Here is an 18,637-nt window from a genome sequence, read left to right on the forward strand (position 1 = left end):
ACTATCTAAGTTTTGTCTAGGGCAAATAATCCAACTAAAACAATGTAAACAGCTTCTCTTTCAGAATCACAGCATTCATAAAGATTTGCACTGAGGTAATAATTCATTTTAATTCACATTTGCTGCTACTGTGGTGAGCTGGGAGAAAAAGGATTTTAAAGTGCCTCACACTTATCCAAGTTAATGGCCTTTGAAAGATCCAATGCCCACAGCAAAACTACAGCAAATGAGTCGATTTGGTTTAAGGGGCTTTTGGCCACTGCTAGGCTATGATTTATAATGTGTAAAAAGTAGTGACACCAGAGTAGGAAGAACACAGCAGCAGGGCTGGTTCTGGGCTCCTTCCTCTCTCAGCTGTGCAGTGCCCTCACCTCTGTTGTGCCAAGGGCCATTTCTCAAGTTGCACTGTATGTGAAGGGAAAAAGTGCCTTATTTAAAAAATCTCATTTAAAAAAAATCTCAATCTACATGCATGACAAAGATGTGACAGAAAACCAGCAGAAATGAAACAAAATCTTGGAGACGAATTTACAGACTTCAGATCACCACGATCAGTTTGGGGGCAGTTTTTTTACTGTTGAGCAATGAGTTAAAGGAAAGCAAAAAAGATTATACGAACAAAACACAACACAGCAACGCTAACACTGCAAACTACTGAAGTAATCCACAGACAACTTTTAATGTAAAATCAATAGTTTATTGCCATGCTACATTTTTTTTTTTTTTTCCAAATGAAGTTGGCACTGGTAAGGGGAAAAATGTTGTCATAATACATAACACATTTTTTTTTAAAATGCACATTTGGTAAGCTTTCTCAATAATGACAGCTTAAAAGAAGTGAAATTATTTTTTTAAGATTAATGTGGAATGGCATAAAAATACACTCTTTCTGCATAGTATAAGAAATATGGAATGTTTGTAAAAACAAATTCACTGAACAGGGAAAATTACTTGAAATTTTATAAACAATTTGGCAATGGTACTCCCACTGTTTAGACTTTTTTATATAAAAGAAATAAAAATCTAGAAAGCTACCTTTATACAAAGTTGCTATATTTATGCCTTTAAGTAGGAAAAACATTTTATAATGCAAATTAGGACATACAATAATCTTACAATATGATACAATGTAATGACAAGAAAGGAACATACAACATAAGATTTTGGCCTTTGTAGAAATGTCTATTTCTGCATTTAATAAATGCATTTGTGGCACACTGGTGACTATTTTATCACTACTACCAGTCAGCTTTGACGCTAGCGCGGTGCGCAGCTGGCCTGCAGTTTGGCTGGACACACACTGCCTTCCAGGAGACCAAAGGTGATGCTGCAATGAAGCGAGATGTGACAAAGGCAACGTGCCTGCTGGTCGAGCCATCTGGACTGTGGGACACCATATAACACTCTTTCCTCTCATACCAGAGTATTTCTTATACATTCAGTTATTAAATACCAAAGTCTTACAAGTGAGAACATCTGTGTTCGCAATTTGGCAAAGTTTCAAAATACAACGTTAGTACCAAATATATAATATATTATATATAAAATGTGGGTGTATGATATACACACATATTCCAATGCAAAAAAACTGCATTATTATGGAGTTAAATTCGCTGACATCCATTCCTAAATAACATGACCATTAAAAAACAGGTGTAATCCTGATCTTTCACACATTTTAGAATCACTTCCTCTTTCATACACAATAGTTAAAGCAATATATATGCAAGTATGGCTAAGAAATCAAAATTCCCATAATTATCTGAACTCTGACCACAACAAATAGGATTTTTCAGTACATGTAATTAAATATATTTATATTTTTACATCTCTTTAGACCATTCCTGAAGAACTTGATCAACCAGGTCCTCTGGTGTAACAGAGCTGTTACGTCAGCAAAACTTATCTTGCAGGAGCTCATCCAGTGGCCCTTGAAGTCAACATGAATCATTTGATCGGCTTCAAAGGACACTGCATGCAGACCGAACAAGCTCTGGAAGGGTCACCCTGCTAACAAGGAAGACTTCCTGATGACATCAAAGCTCCTTGTCAGACTTCCTTTCCTACTGCCAAAGGGAAGGACCAGAGCAAAGGATACCTGGACTCTGGGCTCTCTGGGTCGCTCAGCAGGTGGTGTTGGGAACAGCCGTACACAGCACAACCCCAGCACCAGGGATTGGCAGGGTAAGCTTCAGGGCACCTTTTATACTAAGGCTTCTCTTGGAAAGCAGAGGAGCTGCTTCCCCCACGCTCCTCACTTGGCAATTCGGTCACTACAGGTCTCAGACTGGAGCTCTGGCTGGGACCTCAAGGCATTTAGTACTTTGCAGACACAGAGGAAGACGGTCCCTGTTCTGAAGGGCTTGAGCCTATTTTTTTAATCGTAGTTTTTACATTTTTTCCTTTGTATATACACATATTTGCAACATAAAATAGCATTACACCGAAGAAATGGATATAGTGGAAAACACTGTCACAATATATGTATATTGCCACACTAAAGAATTACTAAAACTGCAAGAAAAATTTCAAAAATGCCCTTCATTATATATAAAAATATAGAAATGTCCAACACTTGTTTCATCAACCTTATTTCTCATGTTCTATTTCTATCTGTACACCTACATACTTCCAAACAAAATACTGCGTTAATCTGGAGTAAACACCGTGTTAGGAAAATATCCTCATAAGACATCTGACAGACTTAGTCACATACCTTACAGCACAGTACAAGAAATAATGTAGACATGGTCAGAGTTGCAGATGCTAAGTTGCTCCTTTTTTCCTTCTGATTCACTTATCTTGTCCAAAAGAGGAAGTAATTCCTATAGATTACGAAAGAACCTCCATATGACCTCCTTTTTCATATGCTTTGTAAGAAGGACATCAGCAAACCTGACTCCATCTTAACGCAGTTTTTTGTGGTGGAATTTCTTCTGGATTTTTTTTTCTTGGAGTGTATATGAATTAAAAATAAAGATATAATAAATGAACTTAGGTTTATATTAAGTAAATACTGTCAAATATAAATGCCTGAATTGCTACCTCAAAGAAGAGATGGGAAAGATCATATCATTAAATTCCAAAAATACCTAACTCTATCTATCACAATGAAGGACCAAACTCCTTTAGGGGAAATAGGAGAATTTCAGCTTTAAGTCCACTACTAGTTCCTATTCCATTAGTTTCATCTTATTTGCAGCCATTAAATAAATTAGTACAGTGCAGAAATGGAATTTCACCATTGATCTCACCTTACATGAAGCGAGGAATACTGCTTAGGAATAGACGTCCAAATCAGATACATCATTATATGCTCAAAATAGTAACTGACATTAATCAGAATTTCCATTTTTACTTCACCAACAACAAATAAGAACAATCTGCTTTCTCCTGAATCTCTCTCATTGAGAAGTGGTTAAATATAAAACAAAAACAAGAACAGCCAGATTTTGAGCCAATACACAGTGTTATAAAACCAGCAAAATCAGCTGCTGGTCTGTCACCTATAAAAAGCAGCCCTGTTTTGACATTGGTTTGGACTTTGTACAGTTTACACATTTCCATGATCCTTTTTACACCCAAGCCCTAGTCAGGGGTGCAAACACACAAAAATATCCAAACATTGAGAGGGGAAGGGAGGGAGGAGAACATGTTATCAATTCTTTATATGAAATTTCTACTTCAACACATTTTCTGTAAGAACTCTGAAGACTTTAATAGGAATAGTGCTTCAATGCACACCACCAGATTCAACCCCTGTCACATGCAAAACATACTTATTGGGGGAAACAATAACATGTTCTAATGACTATCAAGGTTTTCAGAATGGTCTTTATCAATATTATTTTAGGAAGTCAGCAAAAAACACCACAAAATTTAAAACAATTGGTCCTCCTTCTGACATAATTTTGAGGGAAAGATTCTTTTCCTGATATAACAATGGAATAAATTCTCACTCCCTGTATTCTAGCACAATCTTTATTATGTACTTTTGGTCACTTTTTTGTGTCCTTTAACAACTCAGTTTCCTTGTTTAAAAAATACGGTAATGTATGTCTTTCCCAAATCATTGCACTAAAGGAATACCTACAGTTGAAGGTTTCCCCTTGTCAAATGTGTTTGAAGGGCAGCAACTGACTGCACGTTACAGATGAAAAGTAGAATTGATGGAGATGCTACCATTTTTACAGGACCTAGTTTATGTAAACTTAACATGCCACATTTACTAAAGAAAATGGTTACATATTTCTAGTTTCTCTGTCTATACACCTGTGGCCCCAAAATAAATATGATCTAAATACCATGGAGAGATTTCAGCTGAAAACTGAATCCCAGATTACAGACACTAAATCTAACATCACAGCCTTTAAAAGAGACTGAATTGAAAAAATATTTACCAAGTCTCAAAGGGTAAAGTGCATTGCAACTGCATCTACTTCAAGGGGCAGAAAATAAGGAATACTAAAGATGAGTTATGTGAGTGACAGGGACTATCCAGGATGTTTGCAGCGTACACAAAACGAGAAAGCATTATCCCACCTGTAAAACATAACAGATTAAAAAAGTAGTCCTGGAAAATATGTCAGACTTGTTAATATAATTAAGGCTACAGACAGTTGAAATTTCAGTATGTTCTCAACTTTGGGGACCAGAGCTAAGAAAACACTGTGAAACTTGCAACAATGTAAAAAAATTGCTCAGACCATTCTTTTTATCTGAGACTATTCAGAATAAATGCATAGGACAGTGCACTGGAACTAAGGAGGGATATGGCTGGTTGCTGAAATTTCATCAGGTCACTTATGATCTACACAAAGCCTCTGCTTCCCTATTTAGCAGTTAAGAATATTATTACATCCCTGCCTCACAGATGTGTTTTAAGGGTCCAGTTAATTAGTCCCAACTATACAGATGAGGACCATATATTTCTAAGCAACTAGCTAGATCAAACACATTTGCCTCAAAACACATGCTGAAGCATTAGTTCAGCTCACAAATTTAAGTGAGCTATATGCTGAGAAGAAGAATCACCTCAATATTATTAACCCAGTAAGTATTTTGCAATACATGGTAATTTCTCTTCAGTACAGACCAGGAGGTCCAAAGCATAAGGTGAGGCAATGGCAGAGATCTGAGGGAGCAGTTACAGAATCAGTAGGCTTGGAAGAGACCTCTGAGATCACTGAGTTCAACCTATGACTGAACATCACCTTGTCAACCAGTCTTTCCTTAAACATTTCCAGGGAGTTTGTGACACTACCAACTCCCTGGGCAGCCCATTCCAATGCAATTTCTTGCTAACATCTACCTGGCACAGCTTAAGCCTATGTCCTCTTGTCCTGTCACTGGTTGACTGGGAGAAGAGACCAACCCCCACCTGGCTACAACCTCCTGTCAGGTAGAGATTTCAGACCTTTAAAATGCCTACATCTAGGTAGTCTCTACCTTCTTGAGTACCAAGGTCTCCCCATAAGTCAGCGAGTCTATCACAAGAGTATGCAGAGGCTGACCATGAAATTATTAATAAGGGGGTTTTTAAAAAAATCTCTTTTAAGTGCCTCACAATGGTCTCAATGACTGCCATCTTTTACTTGTACGAATTATGTTCTTTGTCCATCTGGTATTTCAGTACCAGTCTGTAAAGAATTATGAAAGCCAGAGTGAAAAGGCTGCCTGATACCACCTAATGGTATGGCAAGAGACATATATTTCAGGTACTACTACTGCTGCCGCTACTAAATGAGAGAAGACCAAAGAAAAAAGTTGGAGGAACAGAAATACACACCAATTCAAAAGACAGAAAATAATTGTAGTTTGGCTTTTGTAAAACTTCAATTCAAATATTGCATAGAGACCCTTAATGCTTTTTCAGATCTCCAAATGGCTTTTCTTGTATGTTTTTCCTCACAGTTCAAGGCTTATTTTACATCATACCAGTTCACACAAGTGTCAGTTCCTTTGCAATCACAGGCTCAAGAGCAATCTCTTCTGTTGCTAGTACCAAGGTGCACCTGCAATACTGCCAGAATTCTAAGATTATTCAGAGTATTATTAAACAAAACAGAACAAAATCTTCTGAGGGTGCCTCTGGCATATTCAATAAACAACATTCTACCTGGACGTACCTGTTACACTGAGCAGCCATCACTGTAACCAAATTCACCAACTGCAAAAGGAAAACAAGTATGCTCATAGATAATACTACCTTCAGATAATTTACTACCTATCTTTCTAAATTAAAGTATACTGTCACCTATGGATGCACATTGCTAGAACGTACAACTTTCTATAAAGAACTATCAAGTCCAGTACCCTGCCTCCCGTGTAACCTGTGTTTGATGCTTTAGAGGAAGACAATAACTGCATAAAAAACCTTTCCAGTTGTGCAATAATGCATGCTGCTGGAGAGCTGGGATATTTCTGTCAGGCATAAAAAAGTAGAACACTGGACAAAGACAACCATTTGACCTTCAAGAGTCTTTCTTTGTCAAATGCAGAGAGTAAGACAAATACATAGATGACCCTGAACAATTAAAGCTATGTACAAAATTTTGACTTTTAAACAAGACATTATGGAACAAATAAAAAGGAAACACACAAATGCAAAGAAAGGAAGGCACACTGAACTAAGAAATTACAAGAGAGCCTTAATTCATACAGCCCACCTGTGAATTCCTTCACAAAAACCCCAAAATTCTGATGAGATTAAAATTTTGTCAGATTTCAGAGGGAATTTGATAGGTCACTTGGAATTCTATTCCATTGGAAGGAGCTTACGGCTGGTTTTTGATGTGTTTATAGCTCTGATCAACAACGTGACCTCTCAAATATCACGCAAGTTAAGGAAACTGTCAGGAATTAGAGGCCTTCTTGCCCACAGACAAAAAAGGTATGGTGTTTATATTCTTTGAGATGAACCAATATATCTTGTGTATGTCAAACTGAGTGAATTAACGCATTACATACATTTCATTCTGGAGGAACCACTTCAATGAGGAATGAACGTCAGATATGTATATTGAAAGATTAGGTTTACCTGCTAATAATGCACATATCAAGAGGCTTTAAAAAGTGTTATAAATGCCATTAATGAGTATAGGCACCAGACCAGAATATTTATAAATTCAAAACTGGCATGTCACTCAGACTCTAATCAATTAAAGAGGCACTGTGAAAGGTGGTAATGCTGCTATGCAGTAATTACTTCTACTGTAGAATGAAATAGTGTTACCTAAAATGAATACTTGCTCTACATTAATTCCCTTTAGTTAGACAAGTACATGAAGTATGCAGAAAAAGTTCTATTAGTCTATAAAAGGCGTTAGTGTTAAGAAATGCAAAGTACTCGCATCTTCAATTTTAGAAACTTCACAAAAGGTGCAAATGATTCAATGCTCCCCAGGCTCACATAGGCAGGTCAGTACTGTTATGTCTAGTTTTCCTAGAAGTACCATCATCTCGGGGCAGTGCTTTTTGCAAGCTTGACATAGCAGCAGTTCTTTCAATGTCTATCACAGCATACAGCTCTGTGCGCCTGGTTGGAGTTTGCGGAAGTGGAGTGGTGGGGGTTTTTGGAGTCTGAGGGTTGTCAGAGTCACTGCCACCTTCCAAGTCAACCTGTATATAGTTGAGCTGCCTGTGTTCTAAACTTGGACGCCTAATGTCAAAGTTGAAGACTGTTGGGGTACAGTCCCGACGTCGTGGAAATTCTACTTTATGAGCACTTGCTGGTACTGTTACATTCTCTGTATTGACATAGTTATGCATTAGATCTAGGTTATTGTGGTAGCCATTCAGAGACGGGGTCTTTGGTCCTAAACTGTCATCTTCATCTCTGCTCAGCTTGCGGGCTTCCCAAACAGGAGGCAAGGATGGCAAGTTCTCGTAGTTCAGCAGCGCAGTTCTCCTCTGAGCAGAGTTGTTAATATTCTGGGTGTCTGAGGTACTGGTTGATGTCAAGCGACCTCTCCTGACCCCTGAGGCACTAGGGATTGATAACCTATTTATATTTTCATACACCAATTTGTTACCAGATGGTGTCTCTCTACGTTCATCACTGTCGTACCCAGTGTCCCATTCAGTGTTGTTTGTGCTGCTGCCGCTAACTTGATCTCTCCCAAGTTGTTCCAGTTTCTCTCTTTCCATTAACTGCCTTTGAACAGGTGTTGGTCCTAAAACAAACTTCACTCCTTCAGGCTCCAGGAGAACCTGAGCATCTCTGTCATCAGTACACATCTGATCTTCTTTCACTTTAGTTGTTTCAGTGTTTGAAAGCTTTGATTCCAGTGGCACATGCACACTTGATCGATTTTTTCTTTCCTCTTGTACTCCAGTAGTGTTTACGTAAGTGTGCACCTAAAAGGGAAAGAAAAAAGAGGAAATTCAAACACTGCTGTGTCCTTCCCTCCCCTCCTTCCATATTTATTAGCTTCTTAACTCCCCACTTTTCTAATCAAAATACCTGAAAAGAAAAACTTGTGATGGCAGGTGTTTAACAGCAAAAGTCACCTCTTGCATTTTGCTGAACTGTAGTCAGTTTTAGGTTTTTTCCTGAAATTTTGTTATTACACATTAATGTTCCTCTAACAAAAAACCAGAATTTATATCTTACACTGATAATTATTTTTATTTGATGTTTTATCTCAGTTGTGCTCTAGTTCTAGCTTTTCAGGGTCTATTATAGCTTGGCTCTGATCAAGGCAACCTTGGGCTTCTCCGACTTAGCTCATTACTTTACCTGGGCAGAGCAGTGAGAGCTCTACTTTGCTGTGCCTTACCAGTGACCAGCAATTACTTTGGCTACGTTTATGTTCATAACTTCCACACTGCAAAGGAAATCTACTGTTCATAAAAGGGGAAATAAAAAAAAAACCTCAACCAAAAAGAAAACCACGGAGACCTAAGACAACCGTCGGGCTCTTGCCTTGTGTACTACTCCAGCAACAAAAAGAGAGTTTAGGTCTATGGGAAGAACTGTCCATTCTTTCTTCAAGAGCCAACAGGAACTCCTAAAAACAGGAACTCAAGTAGAAAAATATACAATGCCATATGAAGTGTGGCACTCAGAATTAAAAAGAAGCAGGCCTTGGCACCATATAAGAAAGGCAGAAATACTTTCCTAGGTTATCCCTCCAATTTCCACAGTGGATCAATAGAAGGCTGAATGGGAAAGACTGTATTCCTTCTCTAAATTTTAATTCTCTGTATGGATACCCAAAACAGCAAAAGTAGTATTTTACAGCAGCAGTCATGTAGCTTGGCCAACCTCTCTGTCAAGCTCTGCAAGCTGGAGTGTCATTTACCAGATCACTTGACTCCTACACGGATTTTTTTAAACTCATTTACTATTCAGTAACTCCAACAATAACACCTGAGCTCTTCTGTGAGGGCTCCTAACAAATCCTTTCCCACAAGATAGTTCACTGCAGTCTGCTCTGGTTACCAACACTGTTTCTTGTCACACATGAAAGTCTTCTTAAACCACATTACATTATTAAACTTGACTATCATTTTCATCAGCAACCTGAATGATGAGAGAACATACCCTGAAAGCTTTCAGTCTATCCAGACTGGTAGGGTTTTCACTGAGAGGGATCTCAGCGGCCTGGAGAACCAACCTCATAGAAACCTTACCAAGTTCAGCCACGGCAAATACAAAGTCCAGTGCTTGGTATGAAACAGCATGTACAGTACAGGCTAGACACCAACTGATTGAAAACAGCTTTGCAGCAAAACTTCAGGGGTCCAGGTAAGTTGAACATGAGTGAGCAGTGTGCTCTTGCAGCAATGAAAACCAAACATGCACTGGTTTGTGGTAGCAATAGCACAGCCAGTAAGTTAAGGAAAGTTACTGTTATCATCAATTCAGCTCTCATGAGCCTGAATCTGAGCTCCCCAGTACAAGACAGACATCACCATACTGAGGCAAGTCCAGGGGAGGGCCAAGACTAGAGAGGAGCTGGAGCATGTGACATACAAGGAGACGCTGAGGACACCATCCTTGTTCCATTTTAAGAGAAGGAGGAGGATCCACCTAATAGCTGTTTTACTACTACCTAACAGATAAAGCAAAGACAGAGCCAGACCCTTTGTGGAGATGTTCAGCAAAAGGCTAAGGGACAGCTGACACCAGCTGTAACAGGCAAAAATCTGATTACATATTAGGGAGAAATGATTTCACAACAAAGGTGGTGAAACACTGGAACACATGGCTCAGATATCGTGGAATCTCCTTGACTGTAGTATTCAAAACATGACCAGGACAAGGCTCTGTGCTACTCTCTAATTTAGAACTTTGATCTAGAGGACTAGAGGTCCCTTCTAACCTAAATTATTCCATGATTTCTATTTGGCAAATAGAAGACTTACATACAAAAAAGGTTTTTGACCAGGATCTCTCATTATAACATACAATTACTCATGTTTAAAAATAATTACTGAAATTTTTGAAAAGATTATTATGCAAACACACACATTCTATATCTTTATTTGTATATAAATATGAATTCCTCGTCAAGCCATTCTAGAAAGTATCATTTTAAAGAGGCAAGGCAAACACTTTTCCGAGGTAGTTAAAATATTGTAGGAATACATTACACCTGATACTGAAAAACACAGGTGAAAGCCTACAGGACAATCATTAGAAAAATCTGAAGTAATGTAGAACCTAAGCTGTATGAAGGGAAAAAAACACCCACTTGCTCCTCTGCTACAAGTAAAGGATGTGTTGATTCTTCACCGACAGAGGGGAGGCGTGCGCTGCCGACAGAAGGATGTCTGCTGGAAGGGTGTGATGAAGCATCTCCAAAAGATGGGTATCTGGGATAGCCATTAGGTAAACTTTGTGCATTGAACCCAGGAGCTGATTCAATTAGAAAACAAGCAAAACCATATTAAAATAGAACATTTTACTGTATATGAATAAGACACCTTATATCTTAAGTTTAAGTTTCAAAAGAGAAAGTAAAATATGTAAAACAGTATTAAATATTCACAAAGCTCAATTTTGCTTGGAGGAAGGAAATGGAAAACAGAACAGCATCCCGGTATTTACTGGAACACATTTCTGAAGCAACCACTGAAACCTAGGTGTATTACACACCCAGTAAACTCCCTATGCAACTTCTCCTTCTACAATTAGCATCTCTCCCCAGCAAACAGAGACTCATTTACGTAAGCTTCCATTTCTCTGAAATCATCAATAAACTGGAAATCCTACTTTCAAATATCAAGCCATCTGAGATTTCAAAAACACCAGAAGATTTTAGCTAAATACTTCACTCACCCATCCATCTACTCAGAGCAAAGAAAGATTCCAAAGGCACTGCACATGTGATTTTAGCAGTACCTTTTTTTCCCCCTAATAAAAAGTTTGAAACATTGCCCAACATTAACATTTCTCTGAAATGCTACAGGTAAAGCATGCTGATGTATCATAGTGCAATTCAATAGGTGGATTCGTAAGTGTTCTTATGCAACAAATAAGGTCCCAAAACTTATTTCTTAAAGATAATCCTCAGCAAGTACCTCAAGAGAATGCATTACTAGTAATTAGCCTCTTAGCTTTAAATTAGCTTTCTTTTTAACTACTTAAAGATTAAATTCAAATCAAATGCTATTTTCAGCTAAGTACCACATTACATTCAGGTATGTCATCTGACAGTAGAACTATACTTACTGGTAGGTGTTCGAGGGGTTCTTGGTACTTCCAACTCAGTTTGATGATTATTCCTTTCTACTACTGGTTCTTCTACCACATTTATGCTATTATTCTGCATTATCTCTTGTAACATGTTAAATAGCTCTTCTGCCCGGGCGCACTTAAAGGCAAAGATTCCTATAAATACACCAAAAGAAAAAAATCAAAATCCTAGAACTCAGAAATATGCCTTACAATATATGTAACTTTCAAGAAATAGAACTGGAATCCACATAATGAATACCTGTTAAAGAAGCAAAAGTGTTATGAAATTTTTAATTGCACCAAAACACACAAAATTACTGTGACAACCTTTAGAGTGGTTATCTAATAGAAGAATAAGGTTCCCATGCACCAAAAGTTAAATTAGAACAGAAAACTGATTCAGTTAGGAGCAAAACTAAGTTTTGAGTGCTAAATAAGGGGGGAAAAAAACAGCAAGATTTTTTTTTTTCTTTTTTTTTTAAAGCTGATTAAAACGATACCTGTTAAATAAATATGTATTTAAAAAACATTAAATGAAACTATTGTGCTGCTACAAAGTCATATTTCCTAAATCAGATTTCTATTAAACTACCATAAAAATAAGATACCTGCACAACAGAAAAGGATTTAAACACTGGGTAAAAGTTTAGTTTCTTTAAGAAGACTAAAATGAAAAGCTAGTAAGACAAACTGTGTGAAACGGACAGTAACAAACTAATTGTTTTAGGCTAAAGGATAGACACAGAACACAAAGTTAGCAGCAATACCATGTATTTTGTGTGTGTATTGTGCCACTTTGCCTTTGAACAGCAGGGAGTGTCCCAACTTACCCTCACCAGCAAAGTCGCAGCTTTGGATTATTCTTCCATTGAAAGCATGAAGTTAAAGTTGACACGCTTGTTAAACGTGGGCGCAGGTACTCATTTTTTAAAGCGACTATTACAATCTAAAAACACTCTTTACTGAAAACTACCTACCTATACAGCTGCTTCTGTAAGTGCAGTCATGTGAATATGCTGGCACTCACTATCATCATGTATTTATTTAGGGATGCAGAGCTGTGATAGATCAGAACCACCAGAAACGCTTCACATGGCAGAAGTTCACACAGCCCCAGCTGGGAATACACCGAATGGGCTTTGAGGAACGATGCTCAGCTATTAATATGCAGCTACTGCACTGAGTAAACTTCATGTTTGCAACACTGCAGCTACAGTGCTTCTACTACTATATGTCCCTAATCCAGCCAAGTACAATAGCCCATTGTTTAGTATTTTGTATATTTCTGAACATTTGCCTGGATATTTAAATCTTAACGGACAAAAACCAGAATTTTAAAAAAATCTAGGTTCACAAATTTTAAAAAGTTCCCAGTAGGTTTCTGGGAAATTTAGCCACCTTTAAATACATTCATATTAAATACAATGTGATCTGTCACACAACTGGTGACACACCAACTTTTCCAGGTTTCATATCCTGAATTATCTGTTAGATGTGCTCCCAAAACATGTCTTCAAGGTCTTTAACGCCTAGCACAAACTCAATGTTTCACCATAATTGCTTCGCACAACTTATCAATAGAAATAACTTAATTTTAAAGAAAAAAAACAGAAACAAGAATACTGACTAATGTAAGAAGTTGCTGGACAGTATTCAGGGAATTCTCAAATGAAAAACTTCTTGGTCATCCCATGAAGTGAAGTTTTGCAACTGTGCCCACAAAACCCACTGTAGGTCTCAGGAACAATGTTCCATTGCAAAAAGGCAGGAGAGAACATTTTCTGCCACATTTCTTTTTTCTCAATATTCACAGTATTTTAGTAGTACATAAGGAAGGCAAGAAACAAAAGAGGGAAGAAAGGGTTGCTGCTTACACAGCCTGCTTAATCTTGTTTATAAAAAGAAAAAAAGAAAAATTAGAAAATTAGAAGGAAAGCAGAGAAGTCAATTAGACTTGGTGTAAGATTTTGCAGACTTGCTAATAGACTGTAGAGAAGAACCTTCAGATTAGTATTTTCAATTAAATGTTATTAGTATCTGTTTTCAATGTTCCGAAGAAGCAGTAAATTAAACCTTCAAAACCCATTAAAGTGATTATCTTCAAAACCAAGTTTATTACTTTAAGAGTTATGAAGATTTCGTTTAATATGGAGTATACTTCATTGTTTGAAAATATCTCCATTTCTCATTAGGAGATGAACTGATGCCTTTTAAACTCTCATTAAAAAAAACTTGTCTTCCTTTACCTCTGCTTGGACAATGAATATTGACTAGGTTTATTTATGATCAAGTTCTTCCATCTTTCTGATTTTTTAACAGTGAAATTAAAAAACAAAACCCGAAATTCCTCAGTGTCTAAAATTATTGATAAGAACACTAGTAAATGCTAAAAATCCAGAAAAACATTGGAACTTAATTTCACAACATATGAATGCATAAGAATTCCAACTACACACGGCTATCTCACGGTAGGAAGATGCAAAACCAGGCTGAGAGCTCAACTGAAACAGCTGTTCCCTCGGGGACTTCTCTAGGGAAGAGAGAAACACCTGAATCTTCTCAGGTGGAGCCAACCTTGGCCAAGGCAGGCATGGTCTGGGTACTGGAAAGGTAACCATCTTTTTCCAGTGAAAGCCATACAAAAAAATAACTGAGCATAACTGAAGTATACACACTTCATAAAAAAACATATCAAAATTTGAGAATTATGTCATTGATATTAAGGAAAATAGTATTTGCTTTAGGAAGAGGATGACACAGAAGTTTATTACTGGAGACAATAATACGGTGGGGATATCCAGTTCATGCTCCTGTCTTTTAAAATCTTAAAAATAGAGATTCTTTGAATTCTGAGGAGATTCCTCCACAGTTTTAGATTCTACTGCCTCCCCCTAAGTCAAGTCAACCTTTGAGGCCGGAGAATTTCCCTGTCAAATCCACCTCCTAAGTTGACCGAAAGAATACTCACATAGAAGCTTGAAGTCCTCCAGACCTACAATGCCAAAAACTATGTGCAACTCAAATCCTCAGAAGACCATTCTTCATAAGGTAATTTTTTTCCAGAAACCACATTCACATATAGAACTATAGCCTTTGTAACTCTTGTCAAAGGACTGGCAAATATCTTCCGACATCAAATAAATTTCCACAGAGCTTTATATACAACATTTGCACATACCTTGTCCAGTTTGACACCTTCGACCACTTTCAAAAGAGAAAAGATTTGAGTCATAGCCATAGCGACGGAGACAGAGGTAGTGCCATTTTACAGAGTCCCTTTTACGGGTGTACAAAATTAGTTCTGTATCTGTAAGTTCCATTATGCCAGAACCCAGTTCATTACCATCATCATCCACATTAATAACCTATAAAAAAGAAATTAAAAAGCATTAGGTAATTACTCTATTGAGAAACACCACCACTTTTAATAATCTTAATGCCTGACTGGTAGACTCCATCTGCACTGTCATATTAGTTACAATCCTTGAAGTCAACATTTAAAAAAAAGAAAAAAAGAACTCAACAAACTAGTTTCTTTGCTACCCTAACCCAGAATTTAAAAAATTAAAGTTATACTTATTTAAAAACAATACAAATGAGACTGCCTAACATTAGCGTAAAATCTGATGAGAAATTTAAAGTAGAAGAGATTTGTAAGCTAAGTATTTTTTTAAACTGGCTTTATGTACATATTCTAGTATTCCCACATGGATAAGGCATACCTCAGATAATGGAATATTTCAAAACCCCATTTCTAAAAAAAAATAGTATTTGCTTTGTCATATAACCCCACTTACAGTTGTGAAAAGGAATGAGAAAGAGTAAGTGGCTCCAAGATAAAGTTTCCTTCACATACATGTGCAGCCTTGCACTGTGCTGAATCACCTGACAGTTTTAGATATTTTGCTGCCTTTTTAAAGTCAACAAATAATTCAAATACCTTATAGTTATCTTGTGTGAAAAGATGCATATAAAGCTAAACTCTTGTTCTTTTTGCTTTTAAGCCCGTTTTGAGATCATCTGCATCCTTTACAGAATTTGGACAATATATACTTCCTCCCTATTTTACCTTACAATGCTGCTTTTAGTGGGATTCTTTCTTAATCAACAAAAAAGCTACCAAAAAAAATTCCCTATGGAATTAATGTTACTCTTTAAAGAAACATTTTCAACTTGAAATCTAGTCAATTGAAAAGAAGTAGGAATAGTTTCATCTGCCCCTGAGGCTTATGCCCATTTTCCTCATTTTGCAAATTATATCTTTCATCTCTCTCCCCCTGCTGCTAAATCAGTGACCCACACAAACAATAGAAGACTTCTACATGGAGAAAAATAGGAACTAGTTACACAAAGTGATACATAAAGAGCAAGAAAACAGAAAAATATTTTATCCTTCAGCTTTCTTAACTGATAATACTAAACATTTCCAGAAATTCCCATGGCTTTAAAGCTCGTTTCATTGTTGCCTTCAAGCAATACATGAATCATTTTTCACTATGGAAGCCTTACATTCCTTTCTCAACTTACAGATACGGTTTGGAGCACAGAAGCAAATCTGACTTGTGTGACTATGCAAAGATATGTTTACTTACAGTCACTGACTTCAGATGCTTTATGCTTAGCAGGTTAAGCACATGAACGAGTGTTCACATGCTTATAAATTCCAGAGATATATGGGACAAAAGGCACTTAGAAGTAAAATTTCTCCATGTAAAGGACAAAAGTTTTCAAAATGTATAATCGGTAGAGACCTTCAAGTAAAATCAGCGGTCTTAAAATTTTCCATTTCTGATCCCACATTCAGGTTCATAATCACACTTCTCCAAAAGCTATTTATTCCCTTATCCTAACGACTCCTTCCCTAACTTGACCTTCTATAGCCTTCCAGAGGCAACACCACTTACTTGGACTCTACCAACTGAAATGGAGATTGATAAAAATCACAGGGCTTCATCTCTTTCCTGAAGATCAGAACTGTCCTAAAAAGCCTACCCTGTCTAGGGAATTCCTGTCACCACTGGTAAGAGAGGGTTTCTCAAAGGTGCAAGAGAAACCTGTAGCCACAGGGACCTGCAACTCTGCAATGTGTCAGCTGTTCAGAAATTTGCACTCTATTTTCATTTTTTTTTAATTTTTTTTTTAAAAAAAGGTTTTTTTAAATCACAGGCCTAGTCTGCAAGAAAGCAACAAAACAGTTCACAGCACATCACACCAGTTGCATACCTTAAACTTGTTTCGGTGGTTATCTGGGACAGTTTCTTTATCTGGACAGCTACAACAGCTACCCATGACTTCTTTAGAAGACCATCTGATCTCTAAAGTGGGAAAAAAAACCCCATGCAACAAAATGATCACTTAGTTGAAGTTAAAATAAAGTAATATAAACAAAACAACCCAATGCAAATTACTCTCTGGCATACAATTCTTCATAATGAATCTTCCAGTCATATGTAATAAAAAATCAACATAGATACTAGAAATATAATAGTTAATTTAGATTTGACAGTAAGGAGTGGCAACACTGAGCTGTTAAAGTCCTACCAATAACTCGAGGTTACTACCAAACAGACTCATTTGATTTGTCACCTTAATTCCCATGGTAGCAGCTTGGGGAAAAGCAAAAGCTAAACACCATGCGAGATTTTCATCTCCTAAACCAGGCTTTTACACAAGGCTGCTATCTGGATTCCAGCTCCATCTGATTGAGCACTTCCCGGCTCAGAGCACAGCACTAGTGACGCCCCTAGAAGCCCTGGGCTGTAGCAGGTTACCAGGCACAGGCAACACAGAGCCCGTATGACAATCCTGAAAGGCTGCCCTGGCTTTGGCAGCTCCAGAGTGGAGGCATTCCAGGCCTGGAGGCAGCCCTGTGCTGGCAGCCATGCAGTGAGGCTCTGTGCTTCCAATTTTGAATACTTCCCATATTGCAGTGTGCATCAAACTATGTAATTGAAGTCAAGGGAAGGAAAAAAACCCACATTCAACACAAATATTTTAAAACTTGGGGTTTCTTTTATTTCTATTAAGTTCCATTTGGATTAAATTGTGTTACACATTCGTTATAAAACAGCAGAATACTCAAGTAACACCGAACAGCATGGCTAAAGTAATGAAACAAAAAAAAAAATTGGTATTTTTGGTATTTTCATTTAAAGATTTTTGTATGTATGGCAAAACTTTCACAAAACAATATGATAAAATGTTCACAGAATGAAGTCTCACAGCTTGCTGTTTCACCCTCTACCACCATGAAGAGGGGGTTAAGTCTCGTATTTCTTAAATACAAGAAAATACTTAACCCATTTACATCATCTTTTTATTGGATAAGAACTACAATTTCCACTACACAAATGAAAAATGGGGCAAAATCCTGGAAGAGAGCTGTTAGGTCAACAGGAGATATGACATTAGAAATCAAGGAGAAAGAAGACAGAATGGGTTGGTAAGTTTTCTTGACTAGAGGGGAAAAAAAATCCAATATCATCTTGAGAAAACTATGACTTGTTTTCTAGGCAGGCATTTCTATTAGCATGCAGCAGTAGTATCCATGTAGCACTTTAGTCTGCTAAGGAATAAGGTGCAAGGAATACAATGAAGAACAGCTAACTCTTCTGCTCTTTTTGATCAGAAAAGCCACTCAAAAGAGATACTCCTGCTCTAGAGACTGTATAAATCAGCCAAGAATCCCCTGCAGAGGGGACATGGCTCCAATTAATCCAGTCATAAAGAGGCAAAATAATCAAAATCATGGATTCATTTCTGGCCATAACATGAAAACATGCATTATATTGACAAAGTTTTTTCCCCAAATCAAGATAAAACTGGGGGGTTGCTTGCTTGCTTCTACTGCTGCAGAGAGAAGCTATGCTACACACAACAATTTTTTTTTTTTTTTTTTTTTGCATGGTGAAGTTTTTAAATTTTTTTTTGTAGTAGTAGTAGTAGTAGTTG

The 18,637-nt window shown here is 37.3% G+C and overlaps 1 protein-coding gene across 3 annotated transcripts in view; it reads right to left on the minus strand.

Annotated features, from left to right (window-relative positions):
* Positions 1-675: 675 nt before the first annotated feature.
* Positions 676-18,637, minus strand: part of FRS2 (fibroblast growth factor receptor substrate 2) — a 50,655-nt gene continuing 32,693 nt past the window's right edge. For 2 of the 3 annotated variants that reach the window (XM_048301266.1, XM_048301267.1), the window contains exons 3-7: positions 16,910-17,001; positions 14,865-15,051; positions 11,681-11,839; positions 10,701-10,864; positions 676-8,358 (exon numbers count right to left, since the gene is read on the minus strand). In XM_048301266.1, coding sequence (XP_048157223.1) covers positions 7,408-8,358; positions 10,701-10,864; positions 11,681-11,839; positions 14,865-15,051; positions 16,910-16,975 — 1,527 coding nt within the window. In that variant the 5' untranslated portion in view covers positions 16,976-17,001 and the 3' untranslated portion in view covers positions 676-7,407. Of the gene's footprint in view, positions 8,359-10,700; positions 10,865-11,680; positions 11,840-12,516; positions 12,549-14,864; positions 15,052-16,909; positions 17,002-18,637 lie in introns of those variants that run through there. The other variant, XM_048301268.1, reaches the window with a different exon arrangement.

The sequence above is a fragment of the Corvus hawaiiensis genome, chromosome 4 (assembly GCF_020740725.1).
Source record: "Corvus hawaiiensis isolate bCorHaw1 chromosome 4, bCorHaw1.pri.cur, whole genome shotgun sequence".
Lineage (NCBI taxonomy): Eukaryota > Metazoa > Chordata > Aves > Passeriformes > Corvidae > Corvus > Corvus hawaiiensis.